Source organism: Pangasianodon hypophthalmus, chromosome 19 (assembly GCF_027358585.1).
Source record: "Pangasianodon hypophthalmus isolate fPanHyp1 chromosome 19, fPanHyp1.pri, whole genome shotgun sequence".
In the NCBI taxonomy this organism is placed as follows: domain Eukaryota; kingdom Metazoa; phylum Chordata; class Actinopteri; order Siluriformes; family Pangasiidae; genus Pangasianodon; species Pangasianodon hypophthalmus.
The window spans coordinates 11,996,553-12,016,272 of NC_069728.1; the positions used below are offsets into that span (position 1 = coordinate 11,996,553).

At 36.1% G+C, this 19,720-nt stretch overlaps 1 protein-coding gene across 5 annotated transcripts; it reads left to right on the forward strand.

Annotated features, from left to right (window-relative positions):
- The first annotated feature begins 332 nt into the window (after positions 1–332).
- pak6b (p21 protein (Cdc42/Rac)-activated kinase 6b) lies at positions 333–18,256 on the forward strand. 5 transcript variants are annotated; one of them, XM_034313422.2, is made up of 11 exons: positions 593–1,615; positions 4,692–4,798; positions 6,986–7,094; positions 8,014–8,229; positions 11,384–12,016; positions 12,241–12,708; positions 12,903–13,036; positions 15,598–15,724; positions 15,874–15,999; positions 16,901–17,035; positions 17,491–18,256. In XM_034313422.2, the coding sequence occupies exons 4-11, from the start codon at positions 8,023–8,025 to the stop codon at positions 17,656–17,658; spliced, it is 1,998 nt and encodes a 665-aa protein (XP_034169313.2). In that variant the 5' UTR covers positions 593–1,615; positions 4,692–4,798; positions 6,986–7,094; positions 8,014–8,022; the 3' UTR covers positions 17,659–18,256. The 5 variants fall into 5 exon arrangements, with proteins under 5 accessions (XP_026778356.2, XP_034169313.2, XP_026778354.2 ...); XM_026922555.3 differs by lacking the exons at positions 593–1,615; positions 6,986–7,094 and adding an exon at positions 333–563; XM_026922553.3 differs by lacking the exon at positions 6,986–7,094.
- The last annotated feature ends 1,464 nt before the right edge of the window (positions 18,257–19,720 follow it).

Below are 19,720 nucleotides of genomic sequence, written 5' to 3' on the forward strand. Positions count from 1 at the left end.
TTACTTATAACCAATGATTTAACCAAAGACAACCTTTATAAACGATATTATTTCCGATAACGATATTTATTATAACGGTATTTCCTTTGTACACATTCATCACAAAAAAAAATATATATATATATATATATATATATATATATATATATATATATATATATATATATATATATAGGCACACTTACAGTATGAGTACTCCTTAAAGCAGAAGGACCTACAACCCACACTGTATGAAGTTTCCCCTACTACTGATATGACCACTGGGCTTTATTAGTAGCTGATCAGTTTGCATTAGGTGTAGGGAGAACATAACTCTGTAGGGTAGTAGGTCTTCAGAACCATAAATAATCTGTCCTCTAAGCCTTTCATGTAATGTCAGCCTTGAGGCAGTTAAGACCTCAGGTGATGTATCTTTGTTTGCTGGGAGGAGTGACTGCTTATTTGCTATTTAAATGGCTGTGCAGTAAAGCTTTTGCTAGGATATGGTCACTGGGCAGTCATTCCTTCTTACTCTACTTCAAAGGTCTGGAACGTCTGACTGAACTCAAGGGCCCTGTGAATAGGTATGGTTCCTCATGGATTTGGGCTCAGACCTGTAAGTGGCAGATGTATTTATTAAATCCTGGATATTGCTCTATAAGACTGGTGGGGAGAGAGAGGGAAAGTATGCTCATGTTGTAAGTGTCTTAGGGTTTAGTGGAACTCCTGATTTGTTTGGGTGTTATGTTCATATTAAAGTGATTCCTTTTCTATGAGCACATAATATTTGCTAGGCAGCTTGAACACCAATACTGTGCCTGGTTATGTTAACTGTATCATGTGTGTACTTGTCTGTACACATAGTTGGCTTAATCTAAGTGCAACGTACCTCCAGGGTGTGGCCAAAAAAATTTTTTTTTTCTTAATATAAAATGTATTACTGCTGGTTGTTTTAAGGACCAAAAGATGAAAGGAAGTGATGAGAATGAGCATAATTATTATGTATGGATTAATGAGAACCATCAATCACCACAAATTTCTGAACCATTATAACATTTGGCAAATGTAAACTATATGCATTGTTTTTCCTTTAGACAAATGCCCAAGGTAGGTTATGGAATCAAGAAAAAAAAATTAATTAAAATTTTGCTAGTTGTCCTTTGCCTCAGACATAAACCAACATATTTCATATTATTAAAAATTTGTATTACATGTCCTGCTTCAGCAGCATGCAAAGGCTTTCTCTTTTTAGACAGACACATCCAAATGGCATTGTCCTTCCATTTAAAGAAGTCCAGCAACCCCTAATAATTCTCTGCAATCATATCAACTGTTTATACTTCTGGTTTCTATGTTACCTGCACTAGAAGCAATTACAACAGGCCCCTTAGGCATACGAGAGTTCAGTTATGGTGACGAATTAGCCCTGACAGGGACCGCTTTAAACAGCCTCACACCACCTCCTCCACAGAAGAACGCACCCAACTCATCCCAACATGTGCTGGCCTGTGCGCTGCATGTTGACAGGAGCAGCTACCACGGTTCTGTGTGTGCGAGACAGACCGTCTGCGAGGTGTTGTGTGAGTGTCTTTTTCTGAGTTATCTTGAAGCCCATTTTCCAATTCTAGGCAGAAAGGTAAGGTGTTTCTCTTCTTCCCTCTCTTAGCTTTATTCACTTCCTTTTAGGACAGGTTAAGAAGGTAGTTTTGAGAGAAAGAACATCTGAAAACACCTTGAACAAAAAGTAGTAAGGCGAAATCTTCAAGTAGGAAGGTCATGTGACTGAACTTAAGGAGAAGAACGAGATGCGGGAAGGGTAGTGACTCAGCAGGCAATCTTTTCTTTGTTCAGATTTCATTGATGCTTTTCCTACTTTCTCATTTAAAATGCAGGCTAGACCTGAGGAACAAGGTTTGCATTTTATTTCAGAGATTATTGTACTTTTGGTGCAATGTCCAAAATGTTCTCACTTACCAGGATGGGCTGCAGGATACAGATATTTACAGCACTTTTGGAACTTGGTTAGGTGGGACAGAGGCAAAGAAAGTTTTGACCTGAATTGATCAAGTGGAATGCCTGTCCAGTGGAAAGTTCACATAAGTGTCCTTGGGCTGTCTTAATGGAGAAGTAACCCTTAATAACAGGTAGTTCTTAGTTGTCTCTATAATCTGCTTTCTTATGTAGTACTTATGTAGTTAGCTGAGTAGTATGCAGTAATCTTGTCTGTATTAAGGTGCCTGCTTACCAGTAGAATTTTTGACAGTCAGTAAGTTAGTCGTCAGAAAGTGAGCACAACTTTGCACCTTTTTGTGTAGTTATTATGACTAATACCAGCTTAGATTGTAAACGAGGACATGGTGAACGTGTTAGATTCAGCATCTATGAAGAACTGCTTAGGGAAAATTTAGTACGCATTAGTCAAGCTTAAAATACCTTGGGTATTTTTTTAAAATTATTCTCCCTTCAGTAATCTTCAGAATTATTGGCATCCTTCATAAAAGCTTGTGAGGAATGGTATTTTGAGTATATTGTGAACATATGGGGAATATTATAGATAACAATATGTTTTCTTAAACAGTGTCTTTTTCTGCAAAAGACTGGTTTTAAAATTATTGCCACCCCCCAATTACTATTTGGTGAAACCTCCTGTGGAGAAAATAACAGCACTGACCCTTTTCCTGTAATGTCTAAAAGCTTAGGAACTCTAGTAGAGGTGGCTTCAACCACTCCGACATGTCAAACTTTTCAAGTTTATATGCTGTATTTTGTGCATTTGGACTGCCATCATCAATTTAGACCAGAGGCTTACAGTAGTGTTCACATCAGGAGAGTGAGACATTGATCTACAATTTCAATTGCTGAACCAGTTTGGCTGCTGCAGCATAGATTCATCAGGAGTCTCAACAGCCGGGTGATTCGCCATATTACTTTTCTCTCCGAGTGCTCATATTGATTCATTATACCAGATAACAGCAGCAAGGCATTCAACAGTAAAAGATAATAGAAACCTGTCAAGTAAACTGGTGTAATTCACAAGTTAAGCAAAAATTTACTTTAAAGTGGCATAATGTTAATGTATATGTAATTTGTAATTTAAATGGATTATTTTTGGCAAAATACTATATTTCAATTATACAAATGCCATATGTTTATTTCCTTTTAGTACAAACAGGTGACAAAAAAGGGAAAACCTACATATAAATGAATGGATGAGTGCTGATGATTCCAGACAGGGGTACTGCATGATACAATTAGGCTATTAACATCCCACCAAGCTCTGTAGCATTTATTAATTTCTACATAGGCCCAGTTCATCTTGTTTTCAGGTTAAGAGGAAAAGCTCTCTGTCACTTTAAAAGAAAGTTTATTACCTTAACTGGTTATTGGAAAGCCATTAGTAAATAGTGTTGGAAATGGTCACTCAATGACTGTGATGCTCATCCACTTGTAAGCTTAGAGTAAAGGGTCACTGCAAATCAGTACAAAGTTCTTCTGACTGACTGCCTTTATACTGCCTATATTAAACATTTGTATCCTGATGGGAGTGGTCTCTTCCAGGATGACAATGTCCCTATCACTGATTTGTTTAATGACCAAAAAGTGTGATTTTGGTCCATCTTACCACAACACAAGATGCCACTACTAATGACATTTAATGAAGTTCAGACTCTGCATTTTGCCAGACGATCTCAGGAGTGGATTGGCTATGCTAAATTGTCCTTAGGTGTGAATCAGTGTGTAAATGTGTATACATGGTGCCCTATGATGGACTGGCATCCTGTTTAAGGTGTATTCCTGTCTCATGCCCAGTGTTCCCAGGATAGTCCCCGGTCCATCTCAATCCTGACTAGTATATAAGATGAAAGATGAATGCATCAGTCATCAGAACAACAACGCATAAAAAGTCCACTGGATGGACAGCTGCTCTGTTTGTGCAGGACTTCAGTGTAATTTTACTCGCTCCAGGGCTAGTTGGCTAACCTTAACTAGCTAGCTAAAAGATAATGTGAAGTACAACACTCACGCGCTTGCACACTTCTACTCTGTGTATTTCTCATTAACTCTTTGTGAAGCTGTACTACTTTTTAAAGTAAAAAGTATGTGATGTGTCCAAAAACCAAATCTGACTGTGAGTAACTGTTACAGGTTCTCCAGAGTGACTACCAACAGCTAACCTAATAATTGTGATTTTATTTTCATTTTTAACAAAAATATTGCAGCTTTGAAGGTATTAGATTAAATGTTTTAACTGCATTTGAGGCTTGCTGGCTAGCTAACACAAATGATATTGGTAAGTCTGTAGTTGTTCAAAGGTTGACGATTTAGTGAGGCCAATATCTCAGCTTGTGCGCAAATCCAATGCACATCAAATAAATAAATCAATATATAAATAATAAAGAAAAACTTGTCACTAAAGAAAAGTTGTCACTGAATGTATGCATGTGTCCTTATCAACAAATATAGAAAATGATTTTGGAAAAAAAAAATTAATGCATGTATTAGCAAATATTCAATTATTGTTTGTTGATCATGATAAACATATTTGCCAATAATTTTTGGACGAAGCTCTCTCCATACCTTTCAACATGCTCCTATTTCAGGTCACATTGAATCCCAATGACATTACAGTGGAAAAGTATTGGAGATAAACTGAAAAAGAAAGACATACAGAAATGCAGTTTTTGCTTACACCATGCACCTTTGCCTTATAGATGACTATGATCGGGTTGCACCAAGAGAAGCATAATGTCTTAATTATATGAACAGACTGAGAGACTTCCATCACTAAATATCACCTGTGGCCAACAAGAACACTGAGGTAAGGCTTCATAGAATTCCTACTCTACCTTAAAGTCTCCCTAAATTAATACAGTCCCCTCCAAAAGTATTGGAACAGCAAGGCCAATTCTTTTGTTTTTGATATGCACTGAAGACATTTGGATTTGAGATGGAAAAAGATGAATATGAGATGATAGATTAAAATTTCATCTTTCGTTTCCTAATATTCGCTTGTGCAGTGGCTCTGATTGATTTTCCCTCTTTTCTCATCTTCAAAATGGCTTGCTTTTCTATCATAGACAGCTCTCTGGTCTTCATGTTGGTTTATCCTTTTTTAAACAACAAATGAATAGGGTTCACCTGGGCAACAAGAAACACCTACTGAGTCACAGTATTTTTGAAAAATGGGTGAGTTCAAACAAAAGGTGCCATGTTCTAAGTTTTTTATCATCTTATGTTCATCTTTTGATCTCAAATCCAAATGTGTTTGATGTCTAGCAAAAACAAAAGAATTGGCCTTGATGTGCCAATACCTTCGGAGGGGATTGTATATGGCTATGTTTTGGTCAGTTTAAGATGTGTATCACTCGAAGAAGCTTTTGGTTGGTGATTTCTTTACTTTGGGCTGGGCTGCGGAACTACTAAGAACATAGGCATGTACATATGTAACCAACAAGAATGCCATATGCAACAAATAGCCTTGAATGATTCAGAGTATCCAAAGATAGACATGGACCCTGGAGCATGAATCTTAAGACAAGTGGGATGGGGTGGATGGGCCTTTTTTTTTTTTTCCTCAGGGGACCCAGAATTCCTAGCTTTGCCCATAGTATTCTCGTGTTTGTGTACACTCTTACAAACCTGATAGAGTACACCACTTTTCTTGAAAAATGTAGCTCATGATTTTAATAGGTCCAGGGTCCCTGGTTTGATCCTGAGCTTGGATGGCTGTCTGTGTAGAATTTTTCATATTTTTCTTATGTCCAGGTTGGTTTCCACAAGGTTCTCTGGTTTCCTTCCACCTCAGAAAAACATACCAGTAGGTGGATTGTCTCCACTTAATTGCCCCTAGGTGTAAATGAGTGAGCAAATGTGAGCTTGATGCCCTATGATGGACTGGCATCCCATCCAGAGTGTATTTCCACATCACATTCCACATTTCTGTTGTAGGCTCCAAACCAGACCAGAAGAAAGTGGGTACTGAAGATTAATGAATGAATGAATTTCTGTTAGGGTCAATGCCCAGACTCAAAGGAAACAAATGTAAATATATATTAATCAGTTAATATCAGTGGTTTAATTGTATTGATCTAAGTGTACAAAGTTGGATTCTATGATATAAAGCTCTTAACTAATTCTGATGGGGAAAGTTCAGTCCACAAATGATCACAGTGACTACATTTTTGCTGAATGATTTTTTTTTTAAACTAAATTTGAAGTATAAAGAATAAGACTTTCTGAAGAAAATCAGAATTTGGATAGAGTTAATAGTCAAATAAAGTTCCAGTCAGGTGTTCAAGTACTGCTGGATCAGCACTGCAATTTATTTACTCTATTAATTTTTTTGAGCTTGCATCATAAAACTAAAACTCTAAATTGTATATAGATTGTAATTGTAATTTTTTTTTGTCACAACTTATGTAATCTAATTATTGCTATTCATTATAATGTAAGGCAACATACTGTAAAACAGCTATGACTCATGAATGCCTGGGTATAAATTTAAAATTAAACATTTTAATTGTAATGAGTCAGTAGTTCAGGATTACTTTAGGGGCTGCTGGTTTGGTATATATTAATGCTGAGGATACTTTATTTACTAAGTATTTAAATATTGTGTTTCTTAAGTACTATGCACTTCAAGTTTGTATTGCACTCTTGATCTTGTCCAAAAAAATCAAATAAGAAGCTGCATATCGGTTTAACTGATAGTGGGCCTTTCACAGCGTATTGTTTTTGATAATGCAAGGTATGTTTCCTTTATTGCTGTCATTATTTTCATCAAATATCTAATTTACTGTAGATACAACTAGATTCTAGAAATGAAATGATAATAAATTATAAGACATAAATTAAACAAATGAGGAGTTTAAAAAATGTATACTATTTTATGTATTAGAACTGTGTATAAGAAGTAGCTTTAGAAGAATACAGTATATCTCAAGTAACTCTATTTGGCTCTACTGTTCAGGCTTCTGTAAACTCTTCCTATTCCCTCTTATCTTAGTTCCTGTGTAGCTTGATTGCACAATCATTCTGCTCTATTTGACGTTCACTTGTGAGTAAATATTGACTGGCCTAATTAAACAAGGATATAGCCTGGAGATATTATTCAGGTATGGACACAGTATATCAACATGTTGTACTTACACTGTGAAATGTCTAAAGCATCTGTCTTCAATTTAGATGATATTGCATTATTTAAATAGGCTTCCCATCCCAAAAGACTGCTCAATATGTATTAAACAAAGATGCACTCTCACAGCTTATTAACACAGACCTTACAAAGTTATTATTTAATTTCATAATGAGTTAATGATAATAACCACAGATTCATACATTCAACTTGTTTTCACCCTCACTTGTCTTTACGTTTGGATTTCTGTAAAGTTGATTTGTGACTATGTCTGCTCTTAAACGCGCCTATCATTTATTTTGGGTTGGGATAAGAACACAATGTCAATAAACACAAGCTGTTGTAACAAATCAGGAATGTAATCAGTCAGGAATTGACACTGTAACTCAACTTGTTCCTGTAGCAGGCAAGCGATTGATTTCACAGTGGAAAAACTGAGGGCACTGTCTATTTTTATTGTTATTCAGGGTCATGGTACGCTTAACTCCATTAGTGGCAGTCTAGCACAGTGTTAACAGCTGTGTTGCGAAAGGGAAATGCGAACAGGCAGCATGTGCTTTGTTCAACAAACCCAGTCTGAAACATAACTCATCCATGTTTTATTTTATAGACCACACACTTCAGCTAGACCTTTGCAGGGAGGGGTGTGTTTTCTTCCGGGTGTGTAGTAATATTCTCTCCACCTCCTTCTCACTCAAGAGAATTCATACACTCAAGGCTCACCTAGGTGGCATTGTTTGTTTTGTGCTCTGATTTTTTTCTCTGACGGAAGTAGAGAGGTGTGTCTTGTACATGGTTGTGAGGTGTTGTCAGATGTTGGTGTCAAGCTAGTGAATCTCGCAGTGTTGGGGAAGATGAAGGACACACAGCATAACAGACTTTACTTTTGTTTCACCCAGGCCTTTAAAATGTTCCAGAGGAAGAAGAAGAAGAGGAAGGTAGAGATCTCTGCACCCAAGAACTTTGAGCACCGGGTGCACACATCTTATGATGCTGCTCGGGGCTGTTTTGTAGGACTACCACCACAATGGCAAAGTATAATAGAAACACTAAAGAGACCCAAGCCTTTGGTGGATCCCTCCAGCATCACATCAGTGCAGCATAAGCAGAAGAAGGTACAGCATTAGAAGTTCTCTTTTTGTCATAAAGAAAGTGTGCAGCCATGATTGAGTGTGTGTGCATGACCATTTGTTGTGTGTAAAATGAGTATTCATTTCCTGTGCTTGTTTATAAGGGAAATGTACTATATCTGTCAGTGTTAAAGTTCAACTATATGCTTAGATAATTTATTTTTTTGAAAGGAGGATATACAAGTATTTGATACCAAAATACAATAAGAGTTACAGTAAACCTTTTGCAGCTTCTCCAATAAAAACAAATGTGCAACTCTATTCTATTCTATTCTATTAGCATTTATCTATTTTTATACAAATCACCCACCCACTGCATATGTACTGATTTTATATTATATCTAAATGTGATATTCATATGTAAGTAGTGCTCATGTTATGAAAAAGATCTTCATTCATACCATTTCATGGAAAATAAAGGAAAATGCATCCAATAGCCAAGAGAAATTGATAATGCAGACAGAAAGTGAGTGCACAAGTGACCATCATTACTGAAAGGCACTAGATAGGCAAACCTGAAAGGCAAGTTCTCTTGCCTCCATGCTTAAGGAAAATCTGGTCTGAACACTACAAAAACATGGCTGCAAGTTTGTGAGGAAATTAAATAGCCTTGTTTTGACACATGACACATTTTGTATTTCCTGGACAAGCGCTTGCCTCTAGGTGTTGTATTAGTTAGACAGCTACAAAACATGCTTTATAAACTTGTATTTCAATGAATACATTTTTAGCAGAAATGAGCTTGTAGAAAATTTATTGCTTTTAGGCAGAAATGAAATGCATTCCAAGAAGACACCAAAAAATCATATAAATCAACTTCCCTCACTGGGGGATAGCAATATAATTGATAATTATACTATTTCACTCTAGTAAATTATAAGATTTTTAAAATATACTATTGTAATATCTACAGTTTTTCTAAATGTACACAGAGATACATATCAGAGTTCAGGACCCAAACTATTGTTTATAATATTTGTATTGAAACAATAAGAGGTAACCCTATTTTTGTCAATAGACATTTGTCAATAACTTGCAATAACAATAACTTGGTTCTGCTTCTATTATTTTTTCCACATTTACATAAGTTTATATTGTTAATTTAATCCCCCTTTCAAAACATGCCTCATCCCAAAGAGATTTATATGCTCACTACATATAGTATGAAATAAGGGCTATGTATTGCTCCATATTCCTGGAAAACTGTGATTTGAGATTCAGCTTCAGAAAAAGGACGACTCCGATAATACCTGTTTGAAATTGTCAGCTGTTTTTGAATGCATTTTAATTTTTTGCCTTTGAACTCAAAAATTTCATGAAAATCTCATTAGTATTTAAACAATGAAATTTATTCTGACAGCACTATTATATAGTAAGACACCCAGTTACCTTCATCACTGATCCTGCTATGCTTAGATCCAGACAGCAGACTGACAGAACTTTGCTTAGTGCATAGCCTATGGCTGACCCACTGATTGACATGAAAAGGTTGGCGCCATCTGCTGTATCTAAGTGATCAGCCAGTGGAATATGGAATACAGGTGGGGGATAATGTTACCACTAAACAACATTGTTTATATGTGAAAGATTCATACAACTAGTTGCAGGTTGTGATTTGCATTAAAACGCAATTTTCATCCAAGCTGACAGCTAAATGAAGCAGTTAAACAATAATAACTTGTTAAACAATAATAACTTGCAGCAGTCATGATAATATTGACCGGCTAGTTGTTACCAGCATATAAGCTACTCTTCAGATAGAAAGAAAGAAGAAATAAATTGTATAAATGTGTTTCTTTTTTAATTGAATTTTCTACTTGTCTCAAATTATGTATATATTTCTGTTTTTGGTATATTTAGATACCCAGATACTTAGATACTAAGTCTGTCTGAACAAGGTACATGTATCACGGTAATTTACAGCTAAGAACATTTATCTAACACTAGATTCTGGTGTGTGTTTGATACATAATGATAAGAAACAAATATCATACAATATACAAATATCATATAGAAATGTTTTCATAACCTCTAGATTGGACTAGCAACTCTGCTGCCTATATATGGAAGCTTCAGCTTGATCAGAATACAGCAGCCTGCAGACTTACCAGGAAAAGACGACTGAGCACATTACCCCAGTTACACTGGCTACCTATTAATTCCTGCTTTGACTTGCTTATGTTATGATATGGAAAGCTCTAAATGGATTAGCTCCTCTGTATCTTGCATCTTACTGAAACAGTATAGCCTATTCCAAGCTGAGACAAGCGTACTCTCAATCCTGAGGGTCACTTGAGAAGAAACAAATATATATATATATATATATATATATATATATATATATATATATATATATATATATATATATACACATACATACGAACATACAGTGCTGTGCAAAAAGTCTTAGGCACATGCAAAGAAATGCTGTAGAGCGAAGATGCCTTCAAAAATAATGAAATTAAATGTTTCTACATTTAAAAAATACTATAAAGAGCAGTAAACAGTAATAAATGAAACAAAGTCAATATTTGGTGTGACGATCCTTTGCTTTTAAAACAAAAAATAGCAGTCTCAGGTACAATCTGTGCAGTTTTATAAGGAAATGAGCTGTAAGTGTTACTAGGCATCTTGCAGAACCAGCCACAGCTCTTCTGGAGACTTTGATTGTCACACTTGCTTCTTATTATTGCAGCGAAACCCAGCAGCCTTCATTATGGTGTTTTTTTGTCTGAAAAGTTTTCTCTTATGTAATATGCTGCTTTCTTTACTGACATAGAAACATTTTTCTGTAACATTTAATTTTTTGCTGGAATACTAATGTTTGGAAATGTAAAATGTTTTTGTACTGAATCAATAATGTAGAAGTCATAAAATAAAAATCTATAACAAAGTTTGTACTGAAAAAAAAAGGGTGCCTAAGACTGACATATATATATATATATATATATATATATATATATATATATATAACACAAAGAAAATAATAGTCAATATATACAGTAAGTAAAATAAGTTTTCCACATGCATATGAAAGTTGTGTGTTTTTGGAAATCTTTTGATGCCTTGTAGTATAATGGTAGTATAATTAATCATAATATCAATACTTACATACTTCTTTTGTGCTCTCTTCACACAGGACATTGTGCGGGGCAGTTTTATAGGACATGGAGACTACATTGCAGCAGCAATTGCTGAAATGACTAGGCTTTCTGTTACCAGCTCCAACTCTCTCAGGAGGACTAGTCTGTCTATTCGAAAACGAGCCCAGTCATTGGGACGCCTGGGTGAGCTCGTTGAGGGGGAAACATATCAGTATCAGGAACTGAATCAAAATAAAGAGAAAAATGGCCAGTCTGTCCTAGATTGGCATGATTGGGCAGGGCAAGTCTATAGTGAGAGTGGAAGCCCACGACCAGGCACCAAAAAGAGTGCCACTCTCCAACCTAATGGGCTGCAACCAAGAGCCAGGTCTATTATTGAAGTCAGCACGGCATCTACGGGGAAGCCGGGGCTCATGCCAAGGGACATTTTAGGTTTACCAGGAGCAGGTCAAGAAGGCAAATATGCACACAGCGAGAGAATCGGATCTTATTATCCCAGCATGGTCCAGAGAGTCAGTAAGGCCAACCAAAGGCCTATGTCTTGCCTCTACAATACTCCCACCTTAAGTCAAGGGTCAAAGGTCAACCCAAGGATGACTCCCAACTCAGAGCTTCCCCTGGTTTCTGTGGAGACCCCTAGGAGGCCATACTCCACTTATGACTTGAAGGTAAGATCAAACATTCATGTCAAGTTTAACAGTAGTAGTATGTGAATATAAATGAAAAACATTCATTTAATTATATATATATATATATATATATATATATATATATATATATATATATATATATATAATTTATATAATTTATATTATGTATATTTTAACTTAGTCTTTGTTATAGGTACTCAATAACTATGTGAAGGTATCACTTGTTCCTTGTGCTATTACAGACAAACTCAGGGGGGTTCCCAGCCACCTCAAAACCAAATGGCACCAGCAGTCCTAAACCAGCATATGACACCCACTCTCAATCACAGTCCTCCAGCAATACAACAGTCATATCTCCTAGTAATGCTTCAGTACCCCCTATACAGGACAGTCCTTCTCAGCCTCGGCCCTCACCTACAGGCTCCCCTGCCACTAACATTCCTGGGGCTTGCTCTCCCAATATAAGAACTGCTGAGCCAGCCACCGTCATTTGTGAGCAGCCTGCAGTCACTCATGCACAGTTCAAGGCTGCTCTGCAAATGGTAGTAGACAAAGGGGACCCCCGCACCTATCTGGAGAACTTTGTGAAGATCGGTGAAGGCTCAACAGGAGTTGTCTGTATTGCACGGGAGAAACATAGTGGGAAACAGGTAGCAGTGAAGATGATGGATCTGAGGAAACAGCAAAGGAGAGAGCTGCTCTTTAATGAAGTATGTCATTCTGTACTCATTTTAATATGCAAACTCTGTAGTTAATATTGATCAGTTGCAAATGAGTTCTTTATGTCTTTCTTTTTGATCACTGTCTTAACAACCTTTCCCTCTGAATGTGTAATTATTTGTGGGGAAATTTAGATGATAACTGAATTTGCATTTAATATTTTTGAAAATCTTAATTTTTTTAGGTGGTTATCATGAGAGACTACAGGCACAAGAACGTGGTTGAGATGTACAAGAGTGCTCTAGTGGAGGAGGAGCTTTGGGTCATAATGGAGTACTTGCAGGGTGGTGCTTTAACCAACATAGTATCTGAAACTAGGTGAGCAACAAATAAATTGTGTTTTAAGATCATCGGTTCCACATGGACCTATGTTCATTGGCCATTTTAACAGAAATACCTACCATATAGAAGATATTATTTGGATGGTGGACCATTCTGGGTACAATAGTGTCACTGATGTAATAGTATTTTTGTTTCTGATACAAGTGTATCTTGAGCATCAGTGTTGATGGGCTTTTTTTTTTTCAACCTAACAATATCCAGCCTGCAGGATCCATGGATATAAAACAGACATTGATGCATAAATTAACAGTTTTTGCATGCACAATAATTGTTTATGGAGAAAGGTGAGCTGTGGTCTCTGGTTGTACACCCACAAAGTAGCTGTATCTAATAAATTGGCCAGTAATTGTAATAAGTCTTTAAAAACCCCAGGAAAGTTTCTCCACCTGATGTACTTGTGCCAGTGAAACACACACCACCATGACAGTGTCACTGCTATACTGAGAATAGTCCATCAGACAAATAATATCTGGTCAGCAGTGCAAAAGATGGGCTACAGTCAGTAATTGCACCTGTATGGTGGGTTTACCTCATAAATTATTGAATGAGCACCTACAATGAGGTAGCTGACATAACAGACTGTTTTTAATTGGTGTACTAAGGTGAAGCTTGGTGGAGAATGGTGATAAACATATTTTGCTTGTCAAGGACATTGTTCTCATCTTTTCAAAACTGAATGTACTGCAGAACTAAACACATTTTCCCAGAACAAACCATATTATTGGTTAACAGTATTGAAGACGGTGTAAAGTATTTTTAAATATATACAGTCAGGTCCATAAGTATTTAGACAGTGACACAATTTTTGTAGTTTTGCCTCTGTACACCACCACAATGGAATGAAGCAATCAAGATGTGACTGAAATGTAGATTTTCAGCTTGAATTTAAGGGGTTTTGCATTAACTGTTTAGGAATTACAGCCATTTTTTACATAGTACCTCCACTTTCACAGGCTCAAAAGTAATTGGACAATTGACTGAGAAGTAGTTTCATGGCAAGGTGTGGCCTGTTTCATCATAATTTCAAGACAAATTAAGGAGATAAAAGGTCTAGAGCTGATTCCAAGCATTGAATTTGCATTTGGTAGCTGTTCATGGGAACTCTCCATATGCCGTCCAAAGAGCTGTTGATGCAAGTGAAGGAGGCCATCATTAGGCTGAAAAAACAAAACAGACCTATCAGAGCAATAACAGAAACTTTAGGAGTGGCCAAATCAACAATTTGGTACATTCTTAAAAAGAGGAAGACCATGGAAGACAACTAAAGTGGATGCTCACAGAATTCTTTCCTTGGTGAAGAAAAACTCCTTCACGATATCTAGCCAAGTCAAGAACACTCTGGAGGAGGTATGCATATCATTGTCAAAGTCTACAGTGAAGAGATGCCCTCATGAATGTAAATACAGATGGTTTACCTCAAAATGTAAACCACTGGTAACACTCAAGAACAGAAAGGCCAGATTAGACTTGCTAAAAGCCTCTAAAAAAAAAAAGCCTGACCAGTTCTCATGCAAGATTAACTTTTACCAAAATGATGGGAAGAGAGGAGTATGGAGAAGGAAAGGAAGGGCTCATGATCCAAAGCATACCACATCATCTGTCAAACATGTGGAGGCAGTGTTATGGCATGGGTATGTATGGCTGCCAATGGAACTGGATCACTGTTGTTTATTGATGATGTGATTGCTGATAGAAGTAGCAAGATGAATTCTGAAGTGTATAGAGCTATACTTTCTGCTCAGATTCAATCAAATGCTGCAAAACTGATAGAATGGTGCTTCACTGTACAGATAGATAATGACCCAAAAAGTACCACAAAAGCAACCCAGGAGCTTCTTAAGGCAAAGAAATTAAATGTTCTTAAATGTCCAATGACCTCAACCCAATTGAGCATACTTTTCACTTACTGATGACAAAACTGAAGGCAGAAAGACCCATAAACAAGCAGCAACTGAAGGCAGCTGCAGTAAAGGCTTGGCAAAGTATCTCAAGGGAGGAAACTTAGCATTTGATGAAGTCCATGGGTTTATGATTACGTTAATTTGTCCAATTACTTTTGAGCCTGTGAAAATGGAGGGACTCTTTAAAAAATGGCTGTAATTCCTAAATGGTTAATGCAATATGTTAAACCCCTTTATTTACATCTTGATTTCTTTCAAATAGAAACGAAATGAAAATGAAAACAAATTTCAAAACGAAAATTGTGTCACTGTCCAAATACTTATGGACCTGACTGTAGTAATGCTTCATTAGCTTTATTGCTTTCTCCCTATTGGCTATGCAAAGACTGCCATGTGAAACCTTTGTTCTCAAACTGGACTAAGCAGAAAAACAAGATTATGTTCACACCTGAATACATAGATTTACTCAGCTATTCACACCCATTCATCTTCACATGACTTTCCACTCTCTCAAGGACAGTATTGGGGAAAATCTTTGTATTTACTGGTAGAATTAATTGTCCTAGCTAACATATCTGCTGATCACTGTACATCCTGTATGTGTGTGTGTGTTTGTGTTTGCTTGCACACGTTCAGGTTGACAGAGGAGCAGATAGCTACAGTGTGTGACGCTGTTCTACAGGCTCTAGCCTATCTCCATGCACAAGGTGTCATCCACCGAGACATCAAGAGTGACTCAATATTACTAACACTGGATGGGAGAGTAAGTGCAGCTTTTAATGAAAGTTGCTGTCATATGTATGTACATATTGCTGTTTTCATTCCATCAATGAAGATTCACTTTACCAGTAATTCTTAGTATGCTTAATACACAGGAGAACAAACAACAAGGATATGTTCTCTTTTTTCAAGATAAAGCTATCAGACTTTGGATTCTGTGCTCAGATCAGCAAAGACATTCCAAAGAGGAAGTCACTAGTTGGAACTCCATACTGGATGGCTCCAGAGGTCATCTCCAAAACCCCATATGGCACAGAGGTAAAGAAATTGTGCTAACCAAAACATATTTCAAATGTGAAAACTTTTTTTTTTCAAGTGGAAAAAAGAAAAGTGATTCATTAGACTGCGTATACTGCTCTGGATCAGCTTTTTGAGCAAATATACAGTACTGTGCAAAGTCTTAGGCGCATGCAAAGAAATGCTGTAGAGCAAAGATACCTTCAAAAATAATGAAATTAAACGTTTCTACATTTAAAAAATACTATAAAGAGCAACAGTAATAAATGAAACAAAGTCAATATTTGGTGTGACGATCCTTCGCTTTGAAAAAAAAAAAAACAGTAGTCTCAGGTACAATTTGTGCAGTTTTATAAGGAAATTAGCTGTAAGTGTTACTGAGCATCTTGCAGAAGCAGCCACAGCTCTTCTGGAGACTTTGACTGTCACACTTGCTTCTTATTTTTGCAGCAAAACCCAGCAGCCTTCATTAGCTTTCATCAAAATAAATAAATAAATAGGGTGCCTAAGACTTTTGTGCAGTACTGTACAGGAAATAATTTTTAACTTTTTTTTTTTTATTTTATCATCTTGTCATGTCATCAGCAACATTTCTGTCAGTGACTATTATTAAACTAGGGTCTGCAACCTATATTTTGACACTGACAGCTAATACCTATCTCTTATCTCCTGAGCTATTTTCTACTCTTGCATGAAGAGCCATGGTTTTAGGGGTGTGGATGGAGGAGTTATTGTCGCTGGCATTTGCTAGAACTTCTCCCCTTTTCATGGGAATACACTCCTTAACACATTCTAACTTACACAGTTTCAATAATTTGGAAAACCATCATTTTCCATAGATTTTAGAAGAATGAGGATGACTGAAGGAAAAGCAAAATGACTAATTCCTGCAGATAAAGGGATTTCATTTGTGTGTGTGTAGGTGGATGTGTGGTCTCTGGGCATTATGGTGGTGGAGATGGTGGATGGTGAGCCTCCATATTTCAGTGACACCCCAATAGCTGCTATGAAGAGTCTGAGAGATGAAGCAGCACCTTCTGTCAGAAATACACAAAAGGCAAGAACGTACAATAACTGCAATTATATAAATGAAATGGGTAAATTGCTGAAATGGGTAATTGTCTTTAGATTAATAATAGTCAGCTACACAACCCTTGCGTCTGGTGTGCACAGCACTGAAACCTGTTTATTTCCTCTCAGTCACTGAGTTTTATTTCTGTTAAGTACAATATTTTCCTGCATTTACAGTGTTATACAATATTCTATATCTGTACATAAATAATACATAGTAAAATATAGTATAGTAGAATGGTCTCTTGATGGTTGAAAATCTCTACAGCACAAGCAGTTCATGCTGAAATAAATAAATATTTTCACATACAAATGCTTACTAAAGCATGCATATAATACATAAGCATTAGATATATGCTTAACACTTCACACCAATGGAAGCTATTATTTCAGTGCAGTCGATGGAGTTCATCATTATGAACCTTTTCTCTTCTTCAACAGATCTCACCAGTGCTGAGGGACTTTTTAGAATCCATGTTGACAAAGGACCCACTGGAGAGAGCGAGTGCCACTGATCTGCTCAATCACCCTTTCCTGCTGCAAAGTGGCTCCCCTCGCTGCCTGGTGCCTCTTGTGGAGCAGTACCGGAAACGCATGTCTCGCTGCTGAACAGCACATCACTGCATACATGAGCAAAATACATAAACTCTAAACATGCAATTTATGAATGTGAACTACTTATGCCTTTCAGTGACCTGACCTCCATGGTCAATATTTTCAAAAGGGATATGCATGTAACATTTTCACATTTTTTTAAAAAAATTTCATCTATCCTAATTAAATGCCCACTAGAGCCATTGACTTTCCTGAGTTTACAAATTAAATTCCACAATTTTAGTTTAAAAATTAAGTTAAACTTCACTATACCGAGTACATCTCAGTATTATTCATTACCTACCAGAAATTTATTAAATGACTTCACAAAGTATAATCTACATCTAAGATTTTTTTTCAGTTTTATATTAATGTTTAGTATTTCCCTAACTTCCTAAATCTCAGTGCTTCATCAAAAATACCTAGTGTCCTAATGAATGGCATGTATTTATTTGATATTAGTACAAATGATATTCAAATGATGAATACATAATTTACCCAATAATCTGTCTCTCTGAAGTAATGGCCTAGTTGGGTCTATTTTGTATTAAAGCACTTATTTCTGACATCAGAGCTAACAACCTTATTGTTAATACCTTACTGATATTTTTTATATATATATATATATATGTATGTATATATATATATATATATATATATATATATATATATATATATATATATATATATATATATATATATATAGTTAATTGAAATTGCAAGGAAATGTTCAGTTAAATTTCAAAGTTAAATGTACTGCTATTATTATTATTTTTTTAATCAGATTTAAAGTACTAATTCAGTATTAATTCCATGTAATTCCATTCTGAATCAGTATATAGTTCTTGGTAACAGCATTAGTCTGGAGTCATGATTCTTCAAAGTGGTATACTATTAAAACATAAGAAATGGTGTTTTTGTGCACGCATAAGTCAATTTTGAGCAGGAAATAGGGCCTGGATATTTAGTCCAGAGTTTTTTTAGAAGGCCCATTGTGGATTCTGAGAGTTAATATGTTTGCTTTTCATTAAACAATTCAACTCTGTATAGATTATACAAAAAACAAAGGGCAATGGCGTGGAGCATGGCATATTCTATATGATCTTACTTTTATGCTGCTATTTTAATAACTTAATGCATTTTTAAAAATTTTATTTCTTTACAGCAGTTTTTAACAGAAACAATATTGCAAAAATAAGGACAAGTTGTTTATACAAGTTTGTACAATTCAAGTATATTATCCCATTTGCCATCTTGCTATCATAAAGGCACATGTTAAACTGTGAAAAAGCTGTTCTACATTATTACTTACATCATGCTTGTTCATGCATTTAACACAATCAATATTTAGCAGTTAAACACACAAACTCACCACCCTCTATATATACACACATATACACACATACACACACACACACACACACACTTGATGGGCTGCAACAGGTGTGGGAGATAACCAAATAACGACTAATCTTTTAAGAAAAAAAAAAACATCCCAGAAGATAGTTTGTGTTAGTTTGAATTTTACATCAAACATTTCAATCATTATCATGATTTTCCTTTGTGTACAAGAAGAATACGTAAGTGAATTTCCCGTTTTAACTTTTCCCCAAACAGTTCACTGCAGCAAAAGTAAAAGAGCAAATGGTGGCACAGGCAGTCTCAGGAGTACATTTGATTAATTCTTGCTAATTTTCTGACCAATGATTTTTTGTTAAGACCATTAAAAGCTTAATATTGGGCCATTTTGGGCTTGGCCCATTTTTTTGCCCATCAGTGTATAGTATGTACAGGAAAATCTTGTGTGTATAGCAGTGATCTTCATACCAGAGGAATAATAGAGTAAGGAGCATAAGAAGTATGGGCTGACATTTATCCATCAGTGCTATTTTGGGGTTGGTGTTAAACAGGGATGGGGCAAGACAGTCTGTTCCATGATAGCTGCAAGAGGTGTCAGTGGGATCTATCAGAGAAACCTTTGATAAAGAAAGTGGTTTGCTGGCATGCCAAGATAAATAGTACCCAAATCTCTGACTCAAGCTGTACTAAAATCCTAAATTGAGCTCCTTATTAGGTA